Below are 24,485 nucleotides of genomic sequence, written 5' to 3'. Positions count from 1 at the left end.
TTCTACACAATTAAAGTGGGGAATCGTTTATAATTGTCATGTACCGAGGTTCAGTGAAAATCTTGTCTTGCAAACCATCCTCTCAGATCAACACATTACAACAGTAGAGTATGGCAAATCATTAACAGATTGCAACAAGGCATTGTGGTTACAGAGAAAATCCATTGCAGGTAGACATACGGTGCAAGGTCACAACGAGTTACATTGTGAAGTCAAGATAGCTTAATAACATTGATCGTATGTCGCTAAAGTGACGTTAGGCACAAGAGTGTCTGGACATATGAGACTGACATTGATTGTATGTCCATAAAGTTACTTCAGGCACAGGAGTGTCTGGACGATTGGAGACTGACATTGATTTTCTATCCATAAAGCGACGTTAGGCACAGGAGGACCTGGACATATGTTGACTGACAGGGAATGTTATATTAGGGGTGAGGGTGCGGGGGGTTGGGTTGCTGAGTGTGGAGCTGTTGATCAGGTTTACTGCTTAAGGAAAATAACTGTTTTGAGGCTGATTGTCCTGGCGTGGAGGTTATGCAGCCTCTTCCTCGATGGGCTGATGTGAGTGGGGACAAACAGTCCCTGACCAGGGTGTGTGGGACCCTTAATAACATTATGGCACTTTGCTAGCATCTTTCTGCATATATTGCTTGATGGCAGATAGGCCTTGCTCGGGTGTTTGGATTTGAAATCATGTGTGAGCAGAGTGTACAGCAATGGACGCAGGACAAGGCTGAGGGTCACACAGGTTGACGATGATGGGAAGGGAGGACAAGTTGTGCACCCGGACTGTCTGTCGTCTATTGGTTAGGAAGTCCACCACCCAGTTGTACAGTGGTGTGTTTAGACAGAGCCGTGGAATTCCTTACCAAGGTTTGAGGGACGTTAGTGTTGAATGTCGAAATGAAATCCAGAAACAGCATTTTGAACTAATTGTCATTTTTTAGGCGTGCCAGGCCAAGGAGAATGACAGATGCAATGTCATCTGCCATTTAGAGATTCAGTCGGTAAGCATATTGGTGAGTGCCCAGTGAGCAAGGGTTGGAGTTTTTGATGTGTACCGTAATCAGCCGTTCAAAGCACTTAATGCTGATGGGCGACAGCTCCACTGGGCAGATGTCGCTTTGTTCCGAATATGTAGAGTTCTTTGGTACAGGGATGATGGTGGTTGATTTAAAGCACATGGGAACAGCAGCCTGGTTGAGTGAAGTGTTGACGATGGCTGTGAAGACATCAATGCGCCTATGTACACTCTCTCTGCAAGCTCAGCCTGGATGCTTTCTGGCCAGAGTTCTTATTGCCTTTGCTGTTACATACATTGGATGCTCAGCTCTGAGAGGAGTAGCTTTCCTGGCTGGCTTGTGTTGCATGCTTCGAAGCATTGTTTGGAGCGCCCAGGAGGGGGATGTCATTGGTACAGTCAAGCCTTACGTCGTCTGAAAACCCTTGACGCCCAGCCACATACACCAGAGTTCGTGTCTCAGGGGTAGTGAGTCCGAACTGAAGCGCACAAATACAATAGAGCAGAAAAATCAAAGTGACCTGAAAGGTAATCTCAATACACAGTGGAAGTGAGTACCTGGAATGAGCTGATCAGTGTTTGCATCATTGGTTACCTAACTTGGGTTCAGTTTTCTCACCGTGTTTGGAAATTGCCACTCCCTGTTTCCGTCTGTGAGCAGCTGGAAATTAAAGAAACACTCAATATGCTGGAGACGTGAAATCATAAAATGTTCAAAGCCGTTTCGACACAGGGTGTTGAACCCGCAAAATCATCTTTCCACACATGATCTTTATCTGTTGAGTGTTCATTTCATTTGCAGCTTTTTGGTACATTGCCTTGCAGGGAGTTAAGTCTCTTGGGAAGTAGAGTTGTGTGGAACTGGGAAATTTGGTTGAAAACTATCAGATGGAATCTCTGTTTACAATACCCAATGTGAAATGTGGGAAGATGTGCAAGACTCTTATTGTGGGCTGTGACACTGTGAGCTTGGATCCTGGGATACCACTGATTCTTTTAAACAGATAAAATGAATCTGTGGATCAAGTTGCCCGGGTTTATGAGGTGATCAGTTAGTATTTCTGTTTTGTGTTCAGATGTTTGGTTCTCTTGTTCCTTTGAAAGCAAAGCCAAGAATGAATTCCCATTCTATCCCTCACAGGGTGAGGCTGTGATTAAATGTGCTGTTTTGTGTTTGCACCAGTAGAAATGGACCCGGGGGCTCAGTGTTCAATCCATGTTTGGAAATTCCTCCTCACTCTCACCTGTCTATCAACCAGTGGGAGTCAAACAGAAACCCAAGATGCTGGTGATAGAACAGAACATGGAACAGTACATCACAGGAACAGGTCCTTCGACTGCAATGTTGTGCCAAGCCAGATGAAAAGTAAATCAAATCCTCCCCCCACCGAAAACTAATGTCTCCTACCTACACAACGTCCTTATCATCTCAATCTTCTTCACACCCATTTTCCTATCAAAACGTGTCTAAAAAGAGTCCGATGTATTGACTTCCACCACCATAACAGGCAGCTCATTCCAGGCATTCACCACTCCCTGGGTAAAACAACTTATCCTCACCTTTCCTTTGCATCTACTCCCTCACACCTTCATTGCATGTTCTCTGGTATTAGACATGTCTAACCACTCCCTGACTACTCTGTCAATGTCTTTCATATTCTTATAAACCTCTAACAGATCTCCCCCTTAGTCTCCGCCGCTCCAAGAAAAACAACCCAAGATTTCCCGTAAAATCTGGATAATATTTGAATCCATTCTGACGAAAGGTTAGGAAACCGAATGGTTAACTTTGTTCCTTTCCCCATGGCAGTTCCTTACTTGCTGAGCGTTTCTAGTGATTCCAGTTTCTCTTTACAACATTCACCCCGGAACACTTTATATCTCCTCTGAATGGAGCAGTGCACAAGTGCTCATTTTCTGATAGTAGAACAGTAAAGTAATCACAGCTTTTCACTGTAAATTATCCTGCTGCCAGTTGACCTTTTAATCCCGGACATGTGTTCGGTACAATTGTTGAACACAAGGTTCACAAAATAATCTGAGCAATGATAAGCTTTACGCATGTGAAGCATTTGATGGACCTGGGCCTGTGTTCTGTGGAGTTCAGAGGGATGGTGGTTGGGGGAGAGGGTGGGAGGGGTAATTATTTAGACCAACCGAATAACAACAGGCCTGGATGCAGTGTGAATGGAGACGATGTCTCGATTAGACAGAGTCTGGGATCTGAGAGTGCAGCCTCAGAATAAAGAAGCATCACTTTAAAACTGAAACGAGAGCAATTACTTTAGTCAAATGTTAGTTGATCTGTGGAATTTGATGCCACAGAGGGTGGTGGAGGCTACCGCTGGGTATATTTATGTTCTGGTTTGCTAAATAGGCTGAGTGTTATTGCAGGGAAGCAAGAATACGGTGTTGGGGGAAAAAAATCCTCCATGATTGATTATGACCGAATCACCTAACTCTAATCCTGTGTATTATGACTTCTACCTTATAACATGACTGAACGATGACTTCTTTGCATCCTATCATAAAAAAGAGAAAATCTGCAGATTTTGGAATCCAAGCAACACACACAAAATGCTAGAGGAACTCAGCAGGCCAGGCAGCATCTATGGAAGAGAGTAGAGTCGACATACAGATGCTGCCTGGCCTGCTGAGTTCCTCCAGCATTTTGTGTGTGTTCTTTTGTATCCCATGTCAGGCTTGGTAAAGTGTGAGGGACAGTTACACATTTCTTCACTTGGATCATTACATATGCGTACAAGATTTAAATTTCAATGAGTTTTTTTTTGTTCTCCTTTGTATTGTTAACGTGCTTCATTATCTTTTATGTTAAAGTTAGACCTGTGGTGAGAGATTTATTGGAAGAAAAGCCCATAACTGGAAGAGAGCCACGACCGAAGACAAGGGAACAGCAACAAGTGAACCAGCCCGAGGACTGGGAGCATCAACTGGAGAGAACCCTTATGACTCAGAGTTTCCATTGATTCAGTCAGGAGAAAGTTTGGTGAGTCTCATTTACTCAAGCGATAGTCCTTGATACATTACATTTCTATACCAAGGAAGGTAGGAAATAGCTGGAGTTAGACTAAATAAGCTAGAAATACCGGTTATGCCTCTATCAGACCCAGTTGCAATCACTCCAGATCTACTAATGTGCTGTCAGCATCAGCTGTGTGAAGCCGCACACATTACTTCATCATGTTTGCTCATTTCAAGCATCACTTCTGATGTTTCCTTTGCTTGGCTGTGTTAGGTCACAATGATCTCAAAATGAGTTGAGAATTTCCTCCCTTTAGAAGACGCGGCAGTTGTTTACTGCTTTAGTGACTGCAGAGATGTGGAATTACCATGAATTACATAGGCATGTTATTGATTCCTCTGGCTATTTCAAGCTGCAATGATATACTTGCCCTCGAGTATATTGTCGTGCAAGCCTCCGCTAAGAGCAAACCCTCTTATAGACAATTGAGAATATGTGCATGAGTAGGCCATTCGGCCCTTTGAGCCAGCACTGCCATTCACTGTGATCATGGCTGATCATCCACAATCAGTATCCAGTTCCTGCCTTATCCCCATAACCTTTGATTACGTTATCTTTAAGAGATCTATCCATCTCTTTCTTGAAAACATCCAGAGACTTGGCCTCCACAGCCTTCTGGGGCAGAGCATTCTACATATCCACCATTCTCTGGGTGAAAAAGTTTTTCCTCAACTCCTGTCTAAATGGCCTACTCCCTATTCTTAATCTGTGGCCTCTGGTTCTGGACTCACCCATCAGCGGGAACATGCTTCCTGCCTCCAGCGTGTCCAATCTCTTAATAATCTTATATGTTTCTGTCGGAACCCAACTCATCCTTCTAAGTTCCAGTGTATACAAGCCCAGTCGCTCCATTTTTTCAACATATGAACGTCCCGCCGTCCCGGGAATTAACCTTGTGAACCTACGCTGCACTCCCTCAATAGCAAGAATGTCCTGTCTCAGATTTGGAGCCAAATATTCCAACACCACATTGCGTTCAGTCCTAACGAGCAAACGCCAACCAATAATTTACATTTATATACCCTGTCGTCATCATGTACCTTTCTACTAATAAATTGTCAGAACCTACGAATCTGTGATGAAGCAGAATTAGGTTTTACAATGTTCCCATTTGACCCTGTGCCAACGGCACGGGTTATATCTGTACTTGAGATGAACAAATGTTCCTGCAGCCAGGACTGCTGGAGCTGCGGGGTCGGTTTAAACTCAGTCGTTGCGGGATGGGAACCGGAGTGTTTGGTCAGATGATAGAATATTTGATATAAAGGTAGATGCAATGTTCAGAAAGACTGTGGAAGGATCGGCTGTGGACAGGGCGTCATGTGGTCAGTTGGAAATGTGTTTAATTCAATGCAATAAGTATAAAGAATAAGAGTAACTTAGAACGTGGTTCAGTACATGGGTGGTACATGTTATCACCATTACACAGACCTGACTGTTACAAGGGCAGGATTGGTGTTTAATGCTCCAGGTGTATCATAATACATATGGGGGGGGGGTGAAAGGGGGAGAATTGTCTTTACTAATTCGGGTGGTATCACAGCTACATAAACAAAGGACATCAATGTAGGTGAAAGTCAGAAACGGGAAGGGGGCTATCATTCTGGGAGTATTCTATAGGCCTCCCCCAAAGCCACAGGGATAATGAGAACAGATAACTTGGCAGCATTGGGAAAGGTGCAAAAGCAACAAGGTTGTTATCACTGTTGACCTCAACTTTCCTGATGTTGATCCCACCTCCTTGCTCCAAAATGTGTCAATGAGGCAGAATGTGTTGTGTGTCCAGGAAGGATTATTGACACAGTATGTGGATGGGCTAACTGGAGGAGTTGCCATACTGTATCTAGTATGAGGCAATGATGCTGGTCAGGTGACAGATGTCACAATGGGTGGCCCTTTTGAGACAGTGACCACAACACCCCAACTTTTATCATGGTCATGGACAAGGATAGTAGCAGACGATACAAGGCAGTATTTGATTGGAGGATGGATTGTTACAATGGTACTCGGAGCAACTTGGGGTGTAAATTGGGAAAACATTTTCAAAGGGAACTGCACAATAGAACTGTGAAGGTTGTTTCGGAACACCTGTATGCGGTTTGGGGTAGATTTGTTTCACACACAGTGGAAGAATGTTTATATATAACTAACCGTGGTTCACAAGAGATGAGAACATTTAAGCAAGAGGAAAAAGGAAACCTTATTTAGGTTTAGGAAACAACATTCAAGCAAGGCTCTAGGAAATTATAAGGTAGCCTGGAAGGAGCTTAAGAAGTGACTTAGAGGTCGAAGGGAACTTGAGAAGTCCTTGGGAAGTAGGATGAAGGAAATCCCAAGGCGTTCTACATGTGGGTGAAGAAGAGGAGGGTGAATAGAATAGGGGTAAGACTAGGTATAATCAGGAGCAAAGATAGAAACGTGCCTAGAGGATGTGCTATTAGGTGAGGTGCTTATTGAATTCTTTGCTTCAGAGTTACCAATGAGATGGACAGTGATTGTGACGATCGCGTGGACGCATGACAATGTTAAGAAAGAGTTGCTGTTGAATCTACCAATAAACACCACGTTACTAGAGGAAGTGAGGTGGGTGGTTACGGGGCATTGACAATGATCATTGTATTCTCTCTGGCCACAGAGGCTGTCAAATGTTGTTCCGTAATTTAATAAACTAAATGGGTTTAATCCCGTGGATTCTACATCAGGAGTGGGCTAACCCTTGGAACAGATACTTGGGGACAGCATTTGGAGAAGCATAATCTTATTATGGGTTGCCATTTTGCCTTTTTGATGGTGAGTGGAGAAAATGGAAGGGGAGGTGCCGGATATAATTTTCCACAATATGGACCAGTCACACACAGAATATCTACCAACACTTGGTTCAACAGAGACTGATCAGGAGTCACCATATGGAAAGTTGTGTTCAATAATACAATAATAATAATAAAAGTTGTGTTTCTGAAGATGATTGTCAATGAGGGTGGGGGAGTGGATGTTGTACATTGAACTCCAGTGAAGACTTTGGCAAGATGCCTCATGACAGCTTGGTCTGGAAGATAAGGTCCCATGCGGTACAGAGAGAGAAAGTTAGATGGATTTAAAAATTGACTTGAAGGTAGCAAGCAAAGAGTGGTGATTGAAGGTTTCTCCTCAGAATGGAAGCAGGTAACTAGTGGTGCACCGCAAGGCTGCAAGATGGGACATTTAATATTCGTAATTTGATAGCAATGATTTGAATGTAGGTGCACAAGACTTGGACCAGTAAGTTCGCGGATGGCACAAAATTAGTAGATGGTACGTACGGTGAAGCATATCGTAGCTTATAGAGGATCTAAAAGGGCAGAGGAGTGGTAAACAGATAGTAAAACCAACACGAGCAGCAACGGTTCCATGCAGAGGCTGGTGATGATGTGGATGGGACCTGCCAGAGGAAGTGGATGAGGCAGGCGCAATTATATAATTCTAGTAGCAGTTGGGATGTGAAGATGCAATGAAGAGGCCAGGAGGGAAATGGGCCCAACACAGGAAATTGGGACCAACTCTGTGGGCACTGTGGTCAGCATTGTCTCATTGGGCTAAAGGGTCTGTGTCTGTGCTTTATTGCTTTGTAACTTTGTCAGTAGGATTCGCCAAATAACAGTGGACAGACATACAGACGTGGTGTGGTAGTTAATGCTAACAGGGAATGTTTGGTCCGTAAGCGAACTGATGCTCTGATACAGAGAATGGCGATACTGTCACATTTCCAAAGTAATCCTACTCTCTCTGACTCACTGTCTGCTTGTTGTGTAATTCAGTGCATCACCAGCAGGTGGAGCTGTCCTGCATCGCGACCAGAGTGTAAACAGACGACGACAATCACAATCGTCAGTCAGAATCAGAATGGCTACAGGTACGTTCACTGGGATCTTTATAATTAAACTTCTGTCCTGTTGGTGCACAATAGTTCAGATGAAGAAACTTACACAGGCGCTAACAGAACAGAGAAAAGTTTCATCAAGTCATAGATATAGTCACAGTCGTACTTTATAGATTTCGGGGGAAATTGTTTTTCGTTACAGTTGTACCATAAATAATAAATAGTAATAGAACCATAAATAGTTAAATAGTAATATGTAAATTATGAAATAAGTCCAGGACCAGCCTACTGGCTCAGGGTGTCTGACCCTCTAAGGGAGGAGTTGTAAAGTTTGATGGCCACAGGCAGGAATGACTTCCTATGACGCTCTGTGCTGCATCTCAGTGGAATGAGTCTCTGGCTGAATGTACTCCTGTGCCCACCCAGTACATTATGTAGTGGATGGGAGACATTAACCAAGATGGCATGCAACTTAGACAGCATCCTCTTTTCAGACGCCACCGTGAGAGAGTCCAGTTCCATCCCCACAACATCACTGACCTTACGAATGATTTTGTTGATTCTGTTGGTGTCTGCTACCCTCAGCCTGCTGCCCCAGCACACAACAGCAAACATGGTAGCACTGGCCACCACAGACTCGTAGAACATCCTCAGCATCGTCCGGAAGATGTTAAAGGACCTCAGTCTCCTCAAGAAATAGAGACGGCTCTGTCCCTTCTTGTAGACAGCCTCAGTGTTCTTTGACCAGTCCAGTTTATTGTCAATTCAATCCCCAGGTATTTGTAATCCTCCACCATGTCCACACCTACCCGCTGGATGGAAACAGGGGTCACCGGTGCCTTAGCTCTCCTCAGATCTACCACCAGCTCCTTAGTGTCATTGATCGAACTGGCAAAGCAGCTTTGTGTAATCGATCAGTCCAACAGTTCCAGCGCAGGGACCTGACACCAGTAATGGTCGACTGACTCCGCTCACCAGGTAAAGATTCACCTGAGTGAAAGGAGCCGGAGACCCTGAATCAGGTTGTTGTGAGCGAAAGACAGCCTGGAATGTGACAGCGGTGTTGTCTGTTACACAAAGATCCAGGTTCAGGGTTTGTTGCACACAGGGCAAAGACACCTGCAACTTTCATTTATAAAATTCGGAGACAGATGATTGGAGCATTTCCGGGATTTTAGAGATTGTGTGATAACGCGGCATTTCAGGTTTTGGAAGGATAGCTATCAACATCCGCCTTGTTTTCTTGACTGCTGTGCGAAGGTGATGAGGTTCAGGTGTGTTTCTGAAATCTGCTTTCTGTAGCCGAGCTGAGAACATTGCCAGCGTTGGGAATAGCTGAGGATCAGGAGACAGATAATTGTAAATTGTCTGCTTCAGTGTTTTAATACCTCAATGAATGTCTGTGTTGTGGACATTCAAGGAGCTTCAATACTGATCTGGCACTGGAAATACAAAAGAGCAGAAGAGAAACATAGAATCAAGGAAGGCTATCGGGACAATGTAATGGCATTGGTGAGTAGGATTAAAGTGAACGCCGTGGAGTTTCAAGAGGGGAACTAGAGCGAGTAACACGCAAAATGATGGAGGAACTCAGTAGGTCAGGCAGCATCTATGGAGGAAAATGATTCTCTCTGAATCAGAAAACGTTCTCAGCCGATTCAATCTTTTGTAATTGAAATTTTCAATCTGCAATCTCTCCAGTACTAATACATCCTTCCTGTAGTATTGTTACCAGGACCGCACACGTTATTCCAACTGGCCCAACCAACGGTTTATAAACCTGTCAGAAGATCTCTCTGCGTCTGTATTCTGTGCTAATGACTATAGGCTAACTGTGACTCCACACATTGTCTACCTGTAATATTTAGAGTATTAAAAGTTTAAAGTTCACTGAATTTATCATCAAAGTGCATGTATGTCACCATATATAACACTGAGATTCATGTCCTTGCGTGCAAGCCAGACAATTGAATATGGAACCGGCGAGGTGGAAGGAATCAGTGGGTTAATATTAGAGTGCTATTCAGTTTGAAGGCTTGTGCCCAGAGGTGTGAATGCGTGCTATGGCCACTGTTTACTCTTTATATTAAAGGTTTGGTAGATAAAATAATTGTCGTTCATTAGTTTGCAGATGGAATCAAAATTGTTGGAAAATGGGGTTATGTATATTTACATGGAGACGAGGCGAACGTGGAAAGTGCTCCAAGGAATGGGATCACCTTGTAAAGTTAAACAGGACAGGAGTTGCATGGTAAATTGTAGGGACCTGAAAAGTATTGCAGAACAGGGGGGTGACCAAGGGTACAGATGCACGATTACCTGGAGATGTTCATACACGTAGGTAGGGCACAGGATGGATATCATTGTGATGGAAAGATTCCTCACGGGACTGGACTGTGCGTGTGTCAAGGCAATGGTCAGTCTGTGATCTAGGGTACAGCACACTGTATGTCAAAGCGTACGGAGAGGATGTTGCCCAGGGAATTCCACTGTTTGTAATCCGGTGACTGATCTGTGTGTTACCCTGGGGACAGGACAATGTGTGACTCAAGGCAATGTTCAGTCTGTGACGCAGGGGACCAGACAGTGTGAGATTAGAGGTAATGGTCAATTTGTGACCCAGGGGACCGGACAGTTTGACACAGCGGACAGATAATATGTGATCCAGGGGATTGAGCAGTGTGTAATCAGGAGGCTGATCTGTGTGTGACACAGGTGACTGGACAGTTTGTGAACCCGGGAGAGTTTTGCTTGTGGAAAAGAATCCTAGTGATATTTCCCGGTATCACCTGACGCTGTTCCATTAAGATCCCCTGGACATCAGTGTGTTCAGTTACTGCGCAGCCAGTGACCAGTATCACTGTGTCTATCCTGTTCATTTTCTGGGAGTGGATGTGTCTTGTCACCGGCTTATCGGGATGGACACCTGGCAGGCAGTGTGGTTCACATTCACCTGTACAGTCCCACTCCAAATCTGGCCAGCCAGAGTCTTGGCTCCATTGTTTGATGGCTCTGGGTCTGTACTCGGTCGAATTTAGAAAGACGAGGGCGGGCCGTGGGGGGTTCTCATTCAACCCTTTTGAATTTTGAAAGGCCTAGAGAGAATAGACGTGGAAAGGATTCAAAATTCAAAGATTCAAACAACTTTATTGTCATTCTAACCGTGCATCAGCTCTGCAGGGCAGAATGAGACAGCGTTTCCCAGGAGCAGAGCAATCATAACATAACAAACACAACACTAAATAATAAACATAGCAATAAATAGTCAAACACAACAGCCACATGTCAGTTAAAATCAAGTTATAAGTGTCCAGTGCAAGTTAAAAGTGTCCAAAGCAGAGTCAGGTGGAGCAGCTATTTAGCAGTCTGACTGCCTGTGGGAGGACGCTGTTTAGAAGCCTTGTGCTTTTAGTTTTGATGCTCCTGTAACGTTTGCCTGATGGCAGAAGAACAAAAGTTCATGGAGAGGGTGTGAGGGGTCTTCAATGATGTACCGTGTCTTCTGGAGGCATCGACTCTGAAAGAGGTCTTGGACAGAAGGTAGGGAGACCCCAATAACCTTCTCTGCTCCCCTAACCATCCTCTGTAAGGCTTTTTTGTCGACAGCACTGCAGCTGGAGTACCAGGTTGTGATGCTAAAGGTCAGCACACTCTCAACCACGCCTCTGTAGAATGTAGTTAAGATGTTAGTGGGGAGTGATGCTTGTTTAAGCTTCCTCAGAAAGTGCAATCTCTGCTGGGCCCGTTTCACAATCCCAGTGGTGTTCCTGGCCCAGGTGAGACTGTCCGAGATCTGCACCCCAAGGAACTCGACGTTTTCCACTCTCTCCGCAGTGGAGCCGCTGATGCTGAAGGGTGTGTGCTCAGGCTGAGACCGTCTGAAATCGACGATCATCTCCTTGGTTTTGGTGACATTAAGCATCAAGTTGTTATCACTGCACCAGCTCTAGGCGTTTGACCTCCTCCCTGTACGTTGTTTCATCATTTTTGCTGATGAGACCCACCACTGTGGTATCATCAGCAAATTTAATGATCAGGTTCTCCTTGAATCTGGCTGTACAGTCATGTGTTAGCAGCGTAAACAGCAATGGGCTAAGCACACAGCCTTGTGGGGATCCAGTGCTCAGCGTGATGGAGTCAGAGATGTTCCTGCCAACACGGACTGACTGTGGTCTCTCTGTCAAGAAATCCAGAATCCAGCGACACATGGCAGTGTTAAGGCCAAGCAGCGACAGTTTCTCCACTAGTCTCTGCGGGATGATGGTATTGAACGCTGAACTGAAATCAATCTACAGCATTCTGACATAAGTGCCTTTGTTGTCCAAGTGAGAGAGGACTGTGAGAGAGATGCTTCCCATGGTGGGAAAGTCTGGAATAAGAGGACACTGCCTCAGGATAGAGGGGCATCTTTTTGAAACAGAGACGCGGAGAAATTTATTTTGCTGGAGGGTGGTGAATTTGTAGAACTTATTGCCACATGCAGCTGTGGAGGCCAGGTCATCGGGTGTACTTAAGGCAGTGATTGATCGGTTCTTGATTGGACACGGCATCAAAGGTTAGGGGAAGAAAGCCGGGAAATGGGGTTGAGGAGGGGGAAAAAGACCAGCCATGATTGAATTGTGGAGCAGAATCGATGTCCTAATTCTGTTCCTATGTCTCATCATCTTATTGTCGTCACCCATTGTGAATTCTTGGTCTGCTCGGTTCTATATCACTCTAGTATAAACTGCAATTCATCATTTATTTTAGGTGGGTTTTGGTTATGGAAAGTATTCGGGAGATTTTTACCAGGCCGCTCATCGAGGGAAGATGATCGGGACACGGGAAACCATGCACCAAAGCAGGGTCAGATTGAGAGCAATGTCCCAGTGGAATGCGGTCCGGCCGCAGAGGAGGGAGAGCAAAGTCCGCCCAGACACAGTGACGTCAGAGACACTGATCAGGACCCTGGAACCAGCATAAGTGAGGCGACTGTCTGTCAACCCAGAGACAGTGACGTCAGAGACACTGATCAGGACCCTGGAACTGGTACAAGTGAGGCGACTGTCTGTCAGCTCGGAAGCTCATTAAACACGGAATTGTCAAGTCCACAGCAAGGAACGGGTGAGTGAAATATGAGGATATGTGTTCGCAAAATGCGGGAAGGAGGAGGGAAAATGTGAGGTGTGTTTGGAGGAGAGGGGAAATGTGTGGGTGTGGTACATGTGGCCACAACTATTTGTCATCTCAGCCCTGAGTAAAAGCCTCTGGCTCTCCACATTATCAATGCCTCTCAACATCATATACACCTCTATCAGGTCACCTCTCATCCTCGGTGGCTCCAAGCAGAAATGGCCAAGCTCAGTCAACCAATTCTTATAAGACACGTTCTCCAATTCAGGTAACAGCTTGTAAATCTGCTCTGCACTCTCTCTACAATATTCACATCCTTCCTGTAGTGAGGGGACCAGAACTTAACACAGTACTCCATGTGGGGTCTAATTAACGTCTAATATAGCTTTAACATTGTCTCGCGGCTCTTGATCTCAATCCCACAGCTGATGAAGGCCGTCACACGAAAGTCTTCGTAACAACACTTTTAACCTGTGTAGCAGCTTGGAGTGTCCTACAGACACAGGCTCCAAATGTTCTCTGAACCTCCACACCGCCAAGTGTCCGACCATTAATATTAGATTATATCTTCGAATTTCTGAAGTGAACCATTTCACATTTATGTGGGTTGAACTTCATCTGCCAGTTCTCATCCCAGTTCTGCATACAACTGAGATCCCGCTGGAACCTCCGACAACATTCCAGACTATCGGCAGCATCTCTAACTTTTGTGTCATCAGCAAACTTACTAACCGACCCTTATACTTCCACATCCAGGTTATTTATATCAATCACAAAGAGGAGGGTTCCCAGAAAGGATCCTTGTGGAACACCACTGGTCATCATCTTCCATACAGCACACGAACCATCTACAACCACCATTTGCATTTGCATTCATTGGACAAGCCAATATAGATCCCAATTCCTCATTACTTTGTGAATGAGCCTTGCATAGGGAACCTTATTAAATGCCTCAGTGAAACCCGTATACACTACATCCAATGCTCTACCTTCATCAATGTGTTTTGTTACATCCTCAATTAGGTTCGTAAGGCATGACTTTCACTTGACAATGCCCTGCTGATGATCCCTAATCCAATTATGTCTCTCCCAATGCCCAACAATTCTACCTCTCAGGATCTTCTCAATCAACTTGCCCAGCACTGAAGGAAGACTCACTGGTCTACAATTTTCTGGGTTATCTCTACTCCCTTTCTTGAACAAGGGAACAAGATTTGCAACCTTCCAATTCTCCTGTTCCTGTTGATGATGCAAAGACCATCGCGAGAGGCTCAGCAATCTCTACCCTCACTTGCAACAGTCGGCTGTGGTATAGCTCGTCCGCTCCCGGCGACTTATCTAACTTTATAACTTTCAAAAGCTCCAGCACATCCTCTTTTTGTTGATGTCGATACACACAAGCGTTTCAGTCCGCTGTAAGTCATTCTCAAAAAGTCAAGTTCCATTTCACTAGTGGATACTGAAGCAAAGTATTCATTAACTAAGCCACTTCCTCCTCCGGCTCCATGCACATGTTTCCAGTATCGCACCTCATTGGTCCTATTCTCACACGGCTCATCCTATTGCTCTTCACATACTTGTAGAATGCCTTGGGGGTTTCCTTAGTCCTGCTCGACAAAGCCTTCTCATGGCCCCTTCTAGCTCTCCTATTTTCATCTTTGAGTTCCTTCCGGGAACCCTCGTAATTTCCCAGAGCTCTGACAGTAACTAGTGTCTTGAACTTTTCGTAAGCTTCTTCTTAACTATATTTTCTACGTCCTTTCTGCATCATAGTACTTTTAACCTAACATTCTTTCCCTGCTTCAATGGAACGTACTTATGCAGAACACCATGCATATTCCCTGAACATGTGTCACAATTCTGCCGTGCATTTCCCTGAAAACATCTGCTCCCAGTTCATGATTTGAAATCTTTAATCCAAGATCCTGCCTAGTAGTTTCATATTTCTACCTACCCCAATTAAAAGTTTTCCCAAATTGTCTGATCCTATCCCTCTCCAACGCTATGGTAAAGGAGAAAGAGTTGTGATCATGACCTCCAAAATGCTCTCCCACAGAGAGATCTGACACTTGTATTTGTCCCCCAATACCAGATAATGAACAACCCACACATTGCGTCTGAAAACCTTCTTGAAGACTCCGTCCAAACTCCATAAAGTTGAAACTTGAACTGTGTTTCCACCAACGGTTGTAATTTGCATAGGGTTGTTAAGTTGCTGAGCCACGAGGATCTAACAGTTGGGCGTCCACTGAAGTTCCAGTCACAGAATAGTAATAATAGCATCACTTTAATTAGAAAAGCAGGTAACATCCCAACCGGTCTGTTCAACCGCAGAGCAGCATATGAACACCGCTGTGTTTACATCTGCACTCCCTCGTGCAAACACTGCTACAGAGTTAGAGATGGTGAGATTGGGGGACAAATTCCTCAGCTCAGTCCACAGAAGCTGAAATTCCTGTCTTCCGGTGTTGTGTGATGGACACTGTGGAGGGTGAGAGATGGGAATTAGGACAGGGAAACTGAGGGTTGAGGGATCACGGCAAGGAAAGTGCAAAGGACTGAAAATATCTATAAATAATATTGCAATTACTTAAATTGTGACCATCTGGATGGAAAGCTCACTGCATCCATAAGCCCATCATGTCTGTAAATATGGAGCCCGGGGCAATGCATGGGCTCAGAGATTGTGAGGCTTCATCATCGCAGACTGAGTTGGATCACTCAACGCCACCTTTAACAGAGGAGAGAGTGTCAGAAAGACAAATATCACAAAACTTATTAACATTGCATCAGCCCATTTTTTACCTGAGTATTCGAAGCTCTTAACAGAAATATAAGGAATCTCGGCCAGAATCCTGGTTCAGTCTCTTTCATTTACAAGAACAAATCCCAAAGACAATAATTTAAATCTGGGACCAGAGATAGACAAATCAGGAAGTTTACAAACTACTCACTTCTCTGTCACCCCTGTTAATGATGTTCCAGTCCACATCCGGTCAATGAAACCCCTCAGTTTTCCTGCACCATGGGTTTGGTAAATCGCTACAAGCTTGTTCTTCACTAATCCTCATGTTGTTTGCCGAGGGAACAGACATGACAGTGAATTTCCCACAACCATTTCTGAATATCAAACAGATACACTCCCTGATTATTGAAGAACATCATTTCTACCCTGTCACATTCTCTAAAGTAAATATCTCCACAATCAATGCTCCCTTCTTAACCACCCGACCTGTAATTAGCATGGTTTTGAAACTTGTATTTAAAGTCACAGACCAGTAGCATCTCCCCTTTCTCCCCTTTCCACAGACATTGTCTGACCTGTACTCACATCTACACCCCGTCCTTCTACAGCTGTGCTGCAGAGGGCAGGTCAATATGCTGCATAACTGTGGCCGACTGGAAGGCTCTACAACGGGGAGTCAAAACTGCCCAACGCATCACCGGCACCCCCAGACTACCTTCCATCAGGGACATATATACAGAAAGGCTCCAGAAAAGGGCCAGCAGCATCAGGAAGGATCCCACCTATCCTGCCTGTGGGCTGTTTGCCCCTCTCCCATGAGGGAGGAAGTGACGTAGCATCCACAGCAGGATCACCAGACTCAAAATCAGTTACTTTCCTCAAGCAGGAAGACTGATCAACACCTCCAATGACTAAACAACCCCTCCACAACTAACAACCCCCACCCCACCACCAGCACGGTTTAAAAATGTTCAGTCTGAACCACATGAAGTCAGAGTGACTCCTGTATCGTATATATTTATATTTATTGTGTTATCCATTGCGTAATTTGTCTGAGTTTTTTGTGCTACCGCAGATCCGGAATAACAATTATTCCCTTCTCCTTTACACTTGTCCATCGTCAATCTTGAATCGGTTGAGTATTTACAACGCAAACTCTTTAAGAGACACGAGACTGCAGATCTGCCAACTCAAATCACTTTCTGGAGGAACTCAGTGAGCTGAGCAGCATCTGTGATGATGGAGGGAGGGAACTACTGCCTGCGTTTTGTGTCAAAATGCTGACTGTCTCAATCTCCTGAACAAGACACTGACATTTTCTCCCCTAACCACCCAGCCACAGTGCATGTGCTGATCAACAAATATACTTTGTGTTTTGAATCAGTGATAGTGGGAGGGGGAGCTGTGATTATCCGAACTGTTCCTTTGACAGAATGCCTACCATCCTTTTCTACATCTCCATACACCACATCAACACTGGGGATTAAAAGTTTCTTCCACAGCAATAACAGCTGTGACAGTAGTGGGAGTTTGTCCAGTACGGGACAGTCAGGGTCAGTAAACTACCAGGGAAATACTTACCTTCACAGCCCAACTATTGTGCAAATGTGATGATCTGGTGTTTATCTCGACCAGGCCTCTCTGTCCAGTTAGGGGTCTGTTAATCGAATTTACTGTACTAACATCCATTGATAAATCCAATTAATGCAATAGCTTTGAGCTAACTCTTGTGTGCTTAAATACTGAGTTCTGAGTTGAGGCATCTAACAGTTTGTCCACTGTCTGTTCCCATGGAAGATGTTCAACAGAAACACAAGGAGATTCTGCGGGCACAAACTGAAACACTAAGAGTGAACACGATCCTGATGAGGGAGAAGGTGAAGGTTTTCCAGCTGGTTGATCGATACGCTGAGCTCACGGTCATTTCTACTGATCGAGATCGGACACTGGTGGAACATGAGCTGCTGGCAAGAGGCAGAGACCACGAGGAGTGGAGAGAAAAACAACTCTGTGGAGAGCTGGAAAAAATCCGGACGGATCAGCTGATCCAGAGCAGCTTTTCCCAGAGTAATTCCAAAGCAGGGAGTTCAGCTGCAGTGGCCGGAGTCGCGGGAATTGGGAAAACAACAATGGTACAAAAGATTGTCCATGACTGGGCCACAGGGAAAATATACCAACAATTCCAGTTTGTCTTTAGTTTCAAATTCCGAGACTTAAACTCCATTAACTGCAGAAAAAAACTGAGTGAACTGATTCTGGATGAGTATCCTTACTTTGGGAATTTCCTGACAGAGGTCTGGAAGAACCCAGAGGGATTGCTGTTTATATTCGACGGTTTAGATGAATTCAAACACAGAATCGATTTTGCTGATAGTCAGAGAGATACGGAAACCAAGCACCAGTGCCCAGATCCGGAGTCGTGGTGTGAAGTGTCTGACATTGTGTACAGTTTAATCCAGGGCAAGCTGCTCCCAGGGTGCTCAGTGCTGGTGACCACCCGTCCCACTGCGTTACATTTATTGGAAAAGGCAGAGATCAGTGTCCGGGCTGAAATCCTGGGATTTGTTGGGAAGGAACGGAAGGAATATTTCATCAGACATTTTGAAGATCAGACGGTGGCAGCAGCTGTTTTCAAACACGTGAAGGAGAACGAGATCCTGTACACCATGAGCTACAACCCCTCCTACTGCTGGATCCTCGCTCTGGCACTGGGCCCCTTCTTCACACAAAGAGTCAGGGACCCGCAGCGAGTTCCCAAGACCATCACCGAACTATATTCCTACTATATTTACAACATCCTGAAAAACCACGGCCGTGAGATTGAGAACCCCCGTGATGTGTTACTCAGGGTTGGTCAGATGGCCTTCAGAGGACTGTCCGAGAGGAAGATTGTATTTATAGATGGAGATTTGATCAAGTACAATTTGCAGGCTTCCCAGTTCCTGTCCGGGTTCCTGATGGAGCTTTTGGAGAGGGAGGATTCTGCCCGGACCGTGGTGTACACATTCCCACACCTCACCATCCAAGAGTTTGTAGCTGCACTCGCTCAGTTCCTGAATCCACATCCCGGGGATATCCTGAAATTCCTCACTGAAGCCCACAACACAACAGATGGGCGATTTGAGATATTTCTCCATTTTGTTGCTGGTCTCTCCTCTCCAATAACAACTCGGGGCCTGGAGGAGTTTCTGGGTCCATTTCCTCATCAAACAACCTGCCAGGTGATTGACTGGGTGAAGGAGAAGGTTAAACGCCAGAGTGGAAACACGAGTGAGGCTGGTAAAAGGAGCCTCCTGAAGACATTGCACTATCTGTTTGAGCCTCAGAATTGTGGACTGGCTCAGGCCACACTGGGGTCTCTGGAAATACTTTCATTCTGTAAAGTGACACTGACCCCAATCGACTGCGCGGTCCTGTCTCATGTCATCGGACTCTGTGATACAATAAAACACCTCAACCTGCAGAGATGCCATATCCAGTGTGAAGGAATCCAGCGGCTGGGACCCGGGCTGCACAAGTGCCAGGAGTTGAGGTAACTTGATTTATCTCTCACTCTGAACTGTGAAACTGTCCAGTTGTGTTGTTTCAATGTACAGGAATTTGGGTAAAACTGTAGTGAATCAGACTTTGAAGAATTGTGACGAATCACCCACCCCTCCTGTACAAACTATGACTGCATCATCTCGTCTTGCAGGATCATCGTTTCCCCTCGGACCCTCCGGTGGTACCCTCTCATCCTCATTCCCCTTCCTTTCTTGGGGATCTCTTCCCCATCCCCATTCCTCCTGTGGGCAATCTAATTACCATCCCCATTCTTTTCTTGGGTTTCTCTCTTCATCGCCCTTCTCTGTTACTGTTCCCCATCCCCATTCTTCCTGGTGCATCTCTCTTCCTCTTCCTCTTCCTCCTTTTTCTTTCACCATCTCCCATCGACATTTCCCCATTTACAAATCTTCCTCACTGTGGGACATTCCCCCATCCTTCATCCCTGCCCCTCTCAGCCCTCTCACATCAGTAACACTTTTCTGACCATCGGGGAATGATACAGAATTACGTGGAGTTTACAGGGTCACACCGACAGACTAAATTACTGACATTCGGTGAATACCCTGGAGCTGGGCAGTGAGGGACATTGACAATGATGGGAACTCCGATCAGTGACTTACTGAAGGGTTTAATGTTTCCTGAAATATCCGAGTGAGAGAAATTCCCTTTTGTTCATCAATCTGTTTGTTTGTGTTTAGCCTCGGACGGAATGAACTGGGAGATTCAGGAGTGAAACTGGTGTCTGCGGCTCTGAGGAACCCGGAGTGTAAAATACAGAAACTGTGGTAAGTACCAGACTGTGGGAGATTGTGTTTACAGTCGCTGGGTGTCTGACCCTAAACATTAATGTGATCAGTAATTGTGTTACTGATAAACACTGGGGACTTGTACCGTCTCCTGTCTCTCTGTGTCCTTCACACTCACTCTCTCTCATCTCCAGGCTGTGGGGTGTCGGTCTCACAGATTCTGGTGCCGAGGATCTCGTCTCCGCTCTCAGTGCAAACCCATCACTGACGGTGCTGAGCCTGGGATTAAACTCGCTGACAGACCGATCTGTCCCCGCTCTCCGCCGCCTCATACTCACCCTCCCGAGTCTGGAGCGGATCGGGTGAGTGTTTGTGTTAATGTTAATGCTCAATGTGATAAAATATCAGCGGATCCGCGGGTTTTCTGGTGATATTTGTCTGTGAGTGTTGTTGAAACATTAACCCCAGTCCCCTGTTACTGACACTGTTGTGTGATCTGTTTATTTCATCTTTACTCTTCCATCTGTTTCAGGCTGGTGGGGAATCGGTTCAGTGAGACCGGGGAGAAGGAACTGAGATCTCTGCGGGGAGTCAGACCCGGGCTGAGAGTGACCGTGTGAACATCCCCGCCCGCGGGATGGGGACATTTTGGCCGATTCCCCGCCCTCCCCTTTAACTCCCGCCTTTTAATGGCCGCGCGCCAGGTTTAATTCCCAACGGTTTTAACGGAACTGGGTCCCGTAGTGACGGGTTTCCGCCTCCTGTTCGCTAGCGCTGCTTCCACCGGATGTCCGCTTTAGACACCCCCCGCCCCCACACTCACACACACACGTAAGACCCCTGAGAATTACACAGACACTATGAGCGTGGTGGCCGGGGCTCGTCTGGGACACCCGTTTCCCGGGTGGGATTATCCCGGGAGAGAATCCTTTTTCTCCCTTTGCTGAGGACGGTGCATTCGGCATTCTGGCCGATATAATGATGTTAAATTGACAAATCCCTCGGCAGTGACCCTGGATCTGCAGCGATCTCGGACACGGCCCTGAAGTGTGATTTTATAATCATCGGTTCCCCAATGCAGAGTGACGGTGAGAAACGGGACTGATTATTCAACCGGTCACCCGTTATCGCCGGTCAGTTAATTGTGTGTGACTGTGAGTGAATCGGGAACAGCTTATTTATTCCCGCACGTCAGCACCTCACACATTGTTTAATTTACATTTGTCATGATGAAATCAATAAACTGCTGTAACTTCCTGTCTTGGTGTCGGACTTGAGTCTCACTAGAGGAGAAACAGTGACCTGGGGTTCCTGCTGCCCCCCGCACCCGGTGAACTGCATAATGGGTCTGAGCTTCTCACGCTGGTACTGCTGCGTCTCAGCTCCAGGCTGAGGGATGTCAGACTGGTGGTGTCTGGTCCCCAGGATCTCTTCACTCCCCATCCCCATCCAGGCTGACCACCGCATCCTCTCACGCCAGATACTCGCACTATCCTGATCCCCACCTTCCTGCGCGCTTTTCTTGCTCTCGCAGACAAAAACGACAAAAGAGATTGGAAGCTGATATACTGTATAATATCTGACCCGTGTCCACCGAGGTCGCGAACAAGAGAAGGGAACAGAAGCAATCAACACGGGCTGAAGCTCCCTCTGCACAGACCCGGCAGACAATCCCGGGGCCAGACACAGAGTCAAGCTTCCTCCGCACAGTCCCAGCACACACTCCCGGGATCAGACACTGAGTGAAGCCCCCTCCGCACCGACCTATCTCACACGCCCGGGTTCAAAAACAGAGTGAAGCTCCATCTACACCGTCCCATCAGAAACTCCCAGTGTCAGACTGTGTGTGAATTTCCCTCCACACCATTGCATCACACACTCCCATGGTCAGATACTGAGTAAAGCTCTCTCTGCATCATCGCAATGCACACCACCGGGGTCAGACACAGATAGAAATCTCTCCAGTGTTAGACATTGCGAGAATCTCCCTCCAGGCTGACCCATCCCAAAATTCCTGTGTCAGACCACAGAGTGAGGTTCCCTCCACAATGTCATATCATGTACTCACAGGGTCAGACACTAAGTGAAGTTCCCTCCACATTGTCCCATCACACACTCCCAGCATCAGACACTGGGGGTTCCCCAGTGGAAGTCCCTTTATGAGTCCCCTTGCACCTTGGGGATCTGGGGTGGAGGCTGCTGCATAAAGCGGTGGACTGTAATACGTGCTTTAGATTGTACACGGATCTCCCAGCCGCATGTCACTTCTGCAGGCTAGAGGAGACCGTGTACCACATGTACATGTAACGTGTGAGACCGCAGCCCCTTGTTTGCCTATATCCGTGGTCGCTCCGGGAACGTTGGGCTCCACGGTGTATAATGCCATCATTGACAGAGATAGAAACATTTCAGTTTAGTGTCCTTTGTCTATTTGTAGAGTAGTAATTGTGGTTGTCACTGGTTTGTATATATTGTAGCACTGATTTTGTAATAAAGCTATTTTGTAAAAGAAAGGGGGTCAGAAACAGCGCGAAGCTCCGTCCCAACAGTTCCATCACAAACTCCCGAGGTCACACACAGGGAGAATCTCCCCCCTGCAGCAACCAGTCTTTCACAACAGTGGAACGACACATAGAAACTTTGAAAACCTACAGCACGATACAGGCCCTTCGGCTCAGAGAGTTGTACCAAACATGTCCCTACCTTAGAAATTACTAGGCTTGCCCATAGGCCTCTATTTCTCTAAGCTCCATAGGCCTCTATTTCTCTAAGCTCCATGTACCTGTCCAGGAGTCTCTTAAAATACCCCATCGTATCGGCCTCCACCACACTCTGAGTAAAAAACTTACCCCTGGCATCCCCTCTGTACCCACTCCCCAGCACCCTAATCCTGTGTCCTCTTGTGGCAAACATTTCAGCCCTGGGAAAAAGCCTCTGACTATCCACACGATCAATGCCTCTCATCATCTTATACACCTCTGTCAGATCATCTCTCATCCTCCGTCGCTCCAAGGGAAAAAGGCCGAGTTCACTCAACCTATCCTCGTAAGGCGTGCTCCCCAAACCAGGCAACATCCTTGTAAATCTCCTCTGCACCCTTTCTATGGTTTCCACATCCTTCCTGTAGTGAGGTGACTAGAACTGAGCACAGTACTCCAACTGAGGTCTGACCATGGTCCTATATAGCTGCAACATTACGTCTCGGCTCCTAAATTCAATTCCATGACTGATGAAGGCCAATACACCGAATGTCTTCTTAACCACAGAGTCAACCTGCGCAGCTGCTTTGACTGTGCTATGGACAAGGACCCCAACACCCTCTGATCCTCCACACTGTCAAGAGTCTTACCATTAATACTACCTGTAAAAGTACGACGAAGAAATAGGAAAAAAAAGGCTAAGAAGGTTAATGAGTACGGATAACTGAATTATACTCTTTATTTGTTGTTTAATCTCCCCGAGGGGAGGTGCACCATTACCAGAGGCACTGCAATACCGGGTCGATGCGCGGAGTGGACGGAACAAGCCCCTATTCCATCTCCCTCTTCTAAAAATCAATTTAATATATAGTCCCCAGATAAGGGACATATCAGATATTAAACTAATAAGAACAGATTTTTTCCCGAAAAATATACTTTATTCAGAAATATTACAAAATAAAATTATTTGCAAAAAAAGCATTCGTTGACTCTGAGTCCTTATACAATAAATAGGGTTATTTACAATAAATCATGTGTTGACTCTCACAGTCCTTATTCAAAATAAAGATGTTTACAATAAATCATTCGTTGACTCTCAAACCTTAGTCAACAATAAAACCTACTTCCAATAAAACCAAGCAATGACTGTCATTCCTTTACCGAAGTTTCTTTACGGTCTATACCTTTCCACATTTCCAGCCACTCCTGTGGGACCATGTTCATTCACCTACCCACGCCGCTGAAGAGGGGTATACTCCTCCCCACCCGACCCCTCTTACTCCCACGGGTGGAGAAACCTATAGCGTGGTCCTTCCCCACCGGGCCCTTGCGGTGGCTGCACCGAGTTTCAGTGCGTCCCTCAGCACGTACTCCTGCAGCCGAGAGTGTGCCAGTCGGCAGCATTCTCCCACGGACATCTCCATGTGCTGGTAGATCATTAAGTTTCCGGCTGACCAAAGAGCGTCTTTCACCGAGTCGATGATCTGCCAGCAGCACCGGATGTTGGTCTCCGTGTGCGTCCCCGGGAACAGCCCGTAAATCAGGGACTCCTCGGTTACGCAACTGCTGGGCATGAATCTCGACACCGTCCTTTCAATTCTCCTCCGCACCTTCTCCGCAAACCCACAGTGTGCAAAGAGGTGAGTCACGGACTCCGCCTCGCTGCAGTCCTCCCGTGGGCAGCGGGGTGTGGAGACGACGTTCCGGGCGTAC

At 46.0% G+C, this 24,485-nt stretch overlaps 1 protein-coding gene and 1 pseudogene across 9 annotated transcripts in view; one reads left to right on the top strand and one right to left on the bottom strand.

The window, feature by feature from the left end:
* Window positions 1-23,694, top strand: part of LOC140208168 (NACHT, LRR and PYD domains-containing protein 3-like) — a 39,468-nt gene extending 15,774 nt beyond the window's left edge. For 7 of the 9 annotated variants that reach the window (XM_072276656.1, XM_072276653.1, XM_072276647.1 and 4 more), the window contains 7 exons: window positions 3,863-4,031; window positions 7,862-7,956; window positions 12,673-13,026; window positions 17,579-19,313; window positions 20,026-20,112; window positions 20,268-20,435; window positions 20,606-23,694. In XM_072276656.1, coding sequence (XP_072132757.1) covers window positions 7,947-7,956; window positions 12,673-13,026; window positions 17,579-19,313; window positions 20,026-20,112; window positions 20,268-20,435; window positions 20,606-20,693 — 2,442 coding nt within the window. In that variant the 5' untranslated portion in view covers window positions 3,863-4,031; window positions 7,862-7,946 and the 3' untranslated portion in view covers window positions 20,694-23,694. The remainder of the gene's footprint in view (window positions 1-3,862; window positions 4,032-7,861; window positions 7,957-12,672; window positions 13,027-17,578; window positions 19,314-20,025; window positions 20,113-20,267; window positions 20,436-20,605) is intronic. The other 2 variants (XM_072276655.1, XM_072276654.1) reach the window with 1 other exon arrangement.
* LOC140208733 (U2 spliceosomal RNA) lies at window positions 23,536-23,706 on the bottom strand (annotated as a pseudogene).
* Between the last annotated feature and the right edge of the window lie 779 nt (window positions 23,707-24,485).

The sequence above is a fragment of the Mobula birostris genome, chromosome 13 (genome assembly GCF_030028105.1).
Source record: "Mobula birostris isolate sMobBir1 chromosome 13, sMobBir1.hap1, whole genome shotgun sequence".
Classification (NCBI taxonomy): Eukaryota; Metazoa; Chordata; class Chondrichthyes; order Myliobatiformes; family Myliobatidae; genus Mobula; species Mobula birostris.
This window is presented reverse-complemented; position numbering and strand designations above follow the sequence as displayed.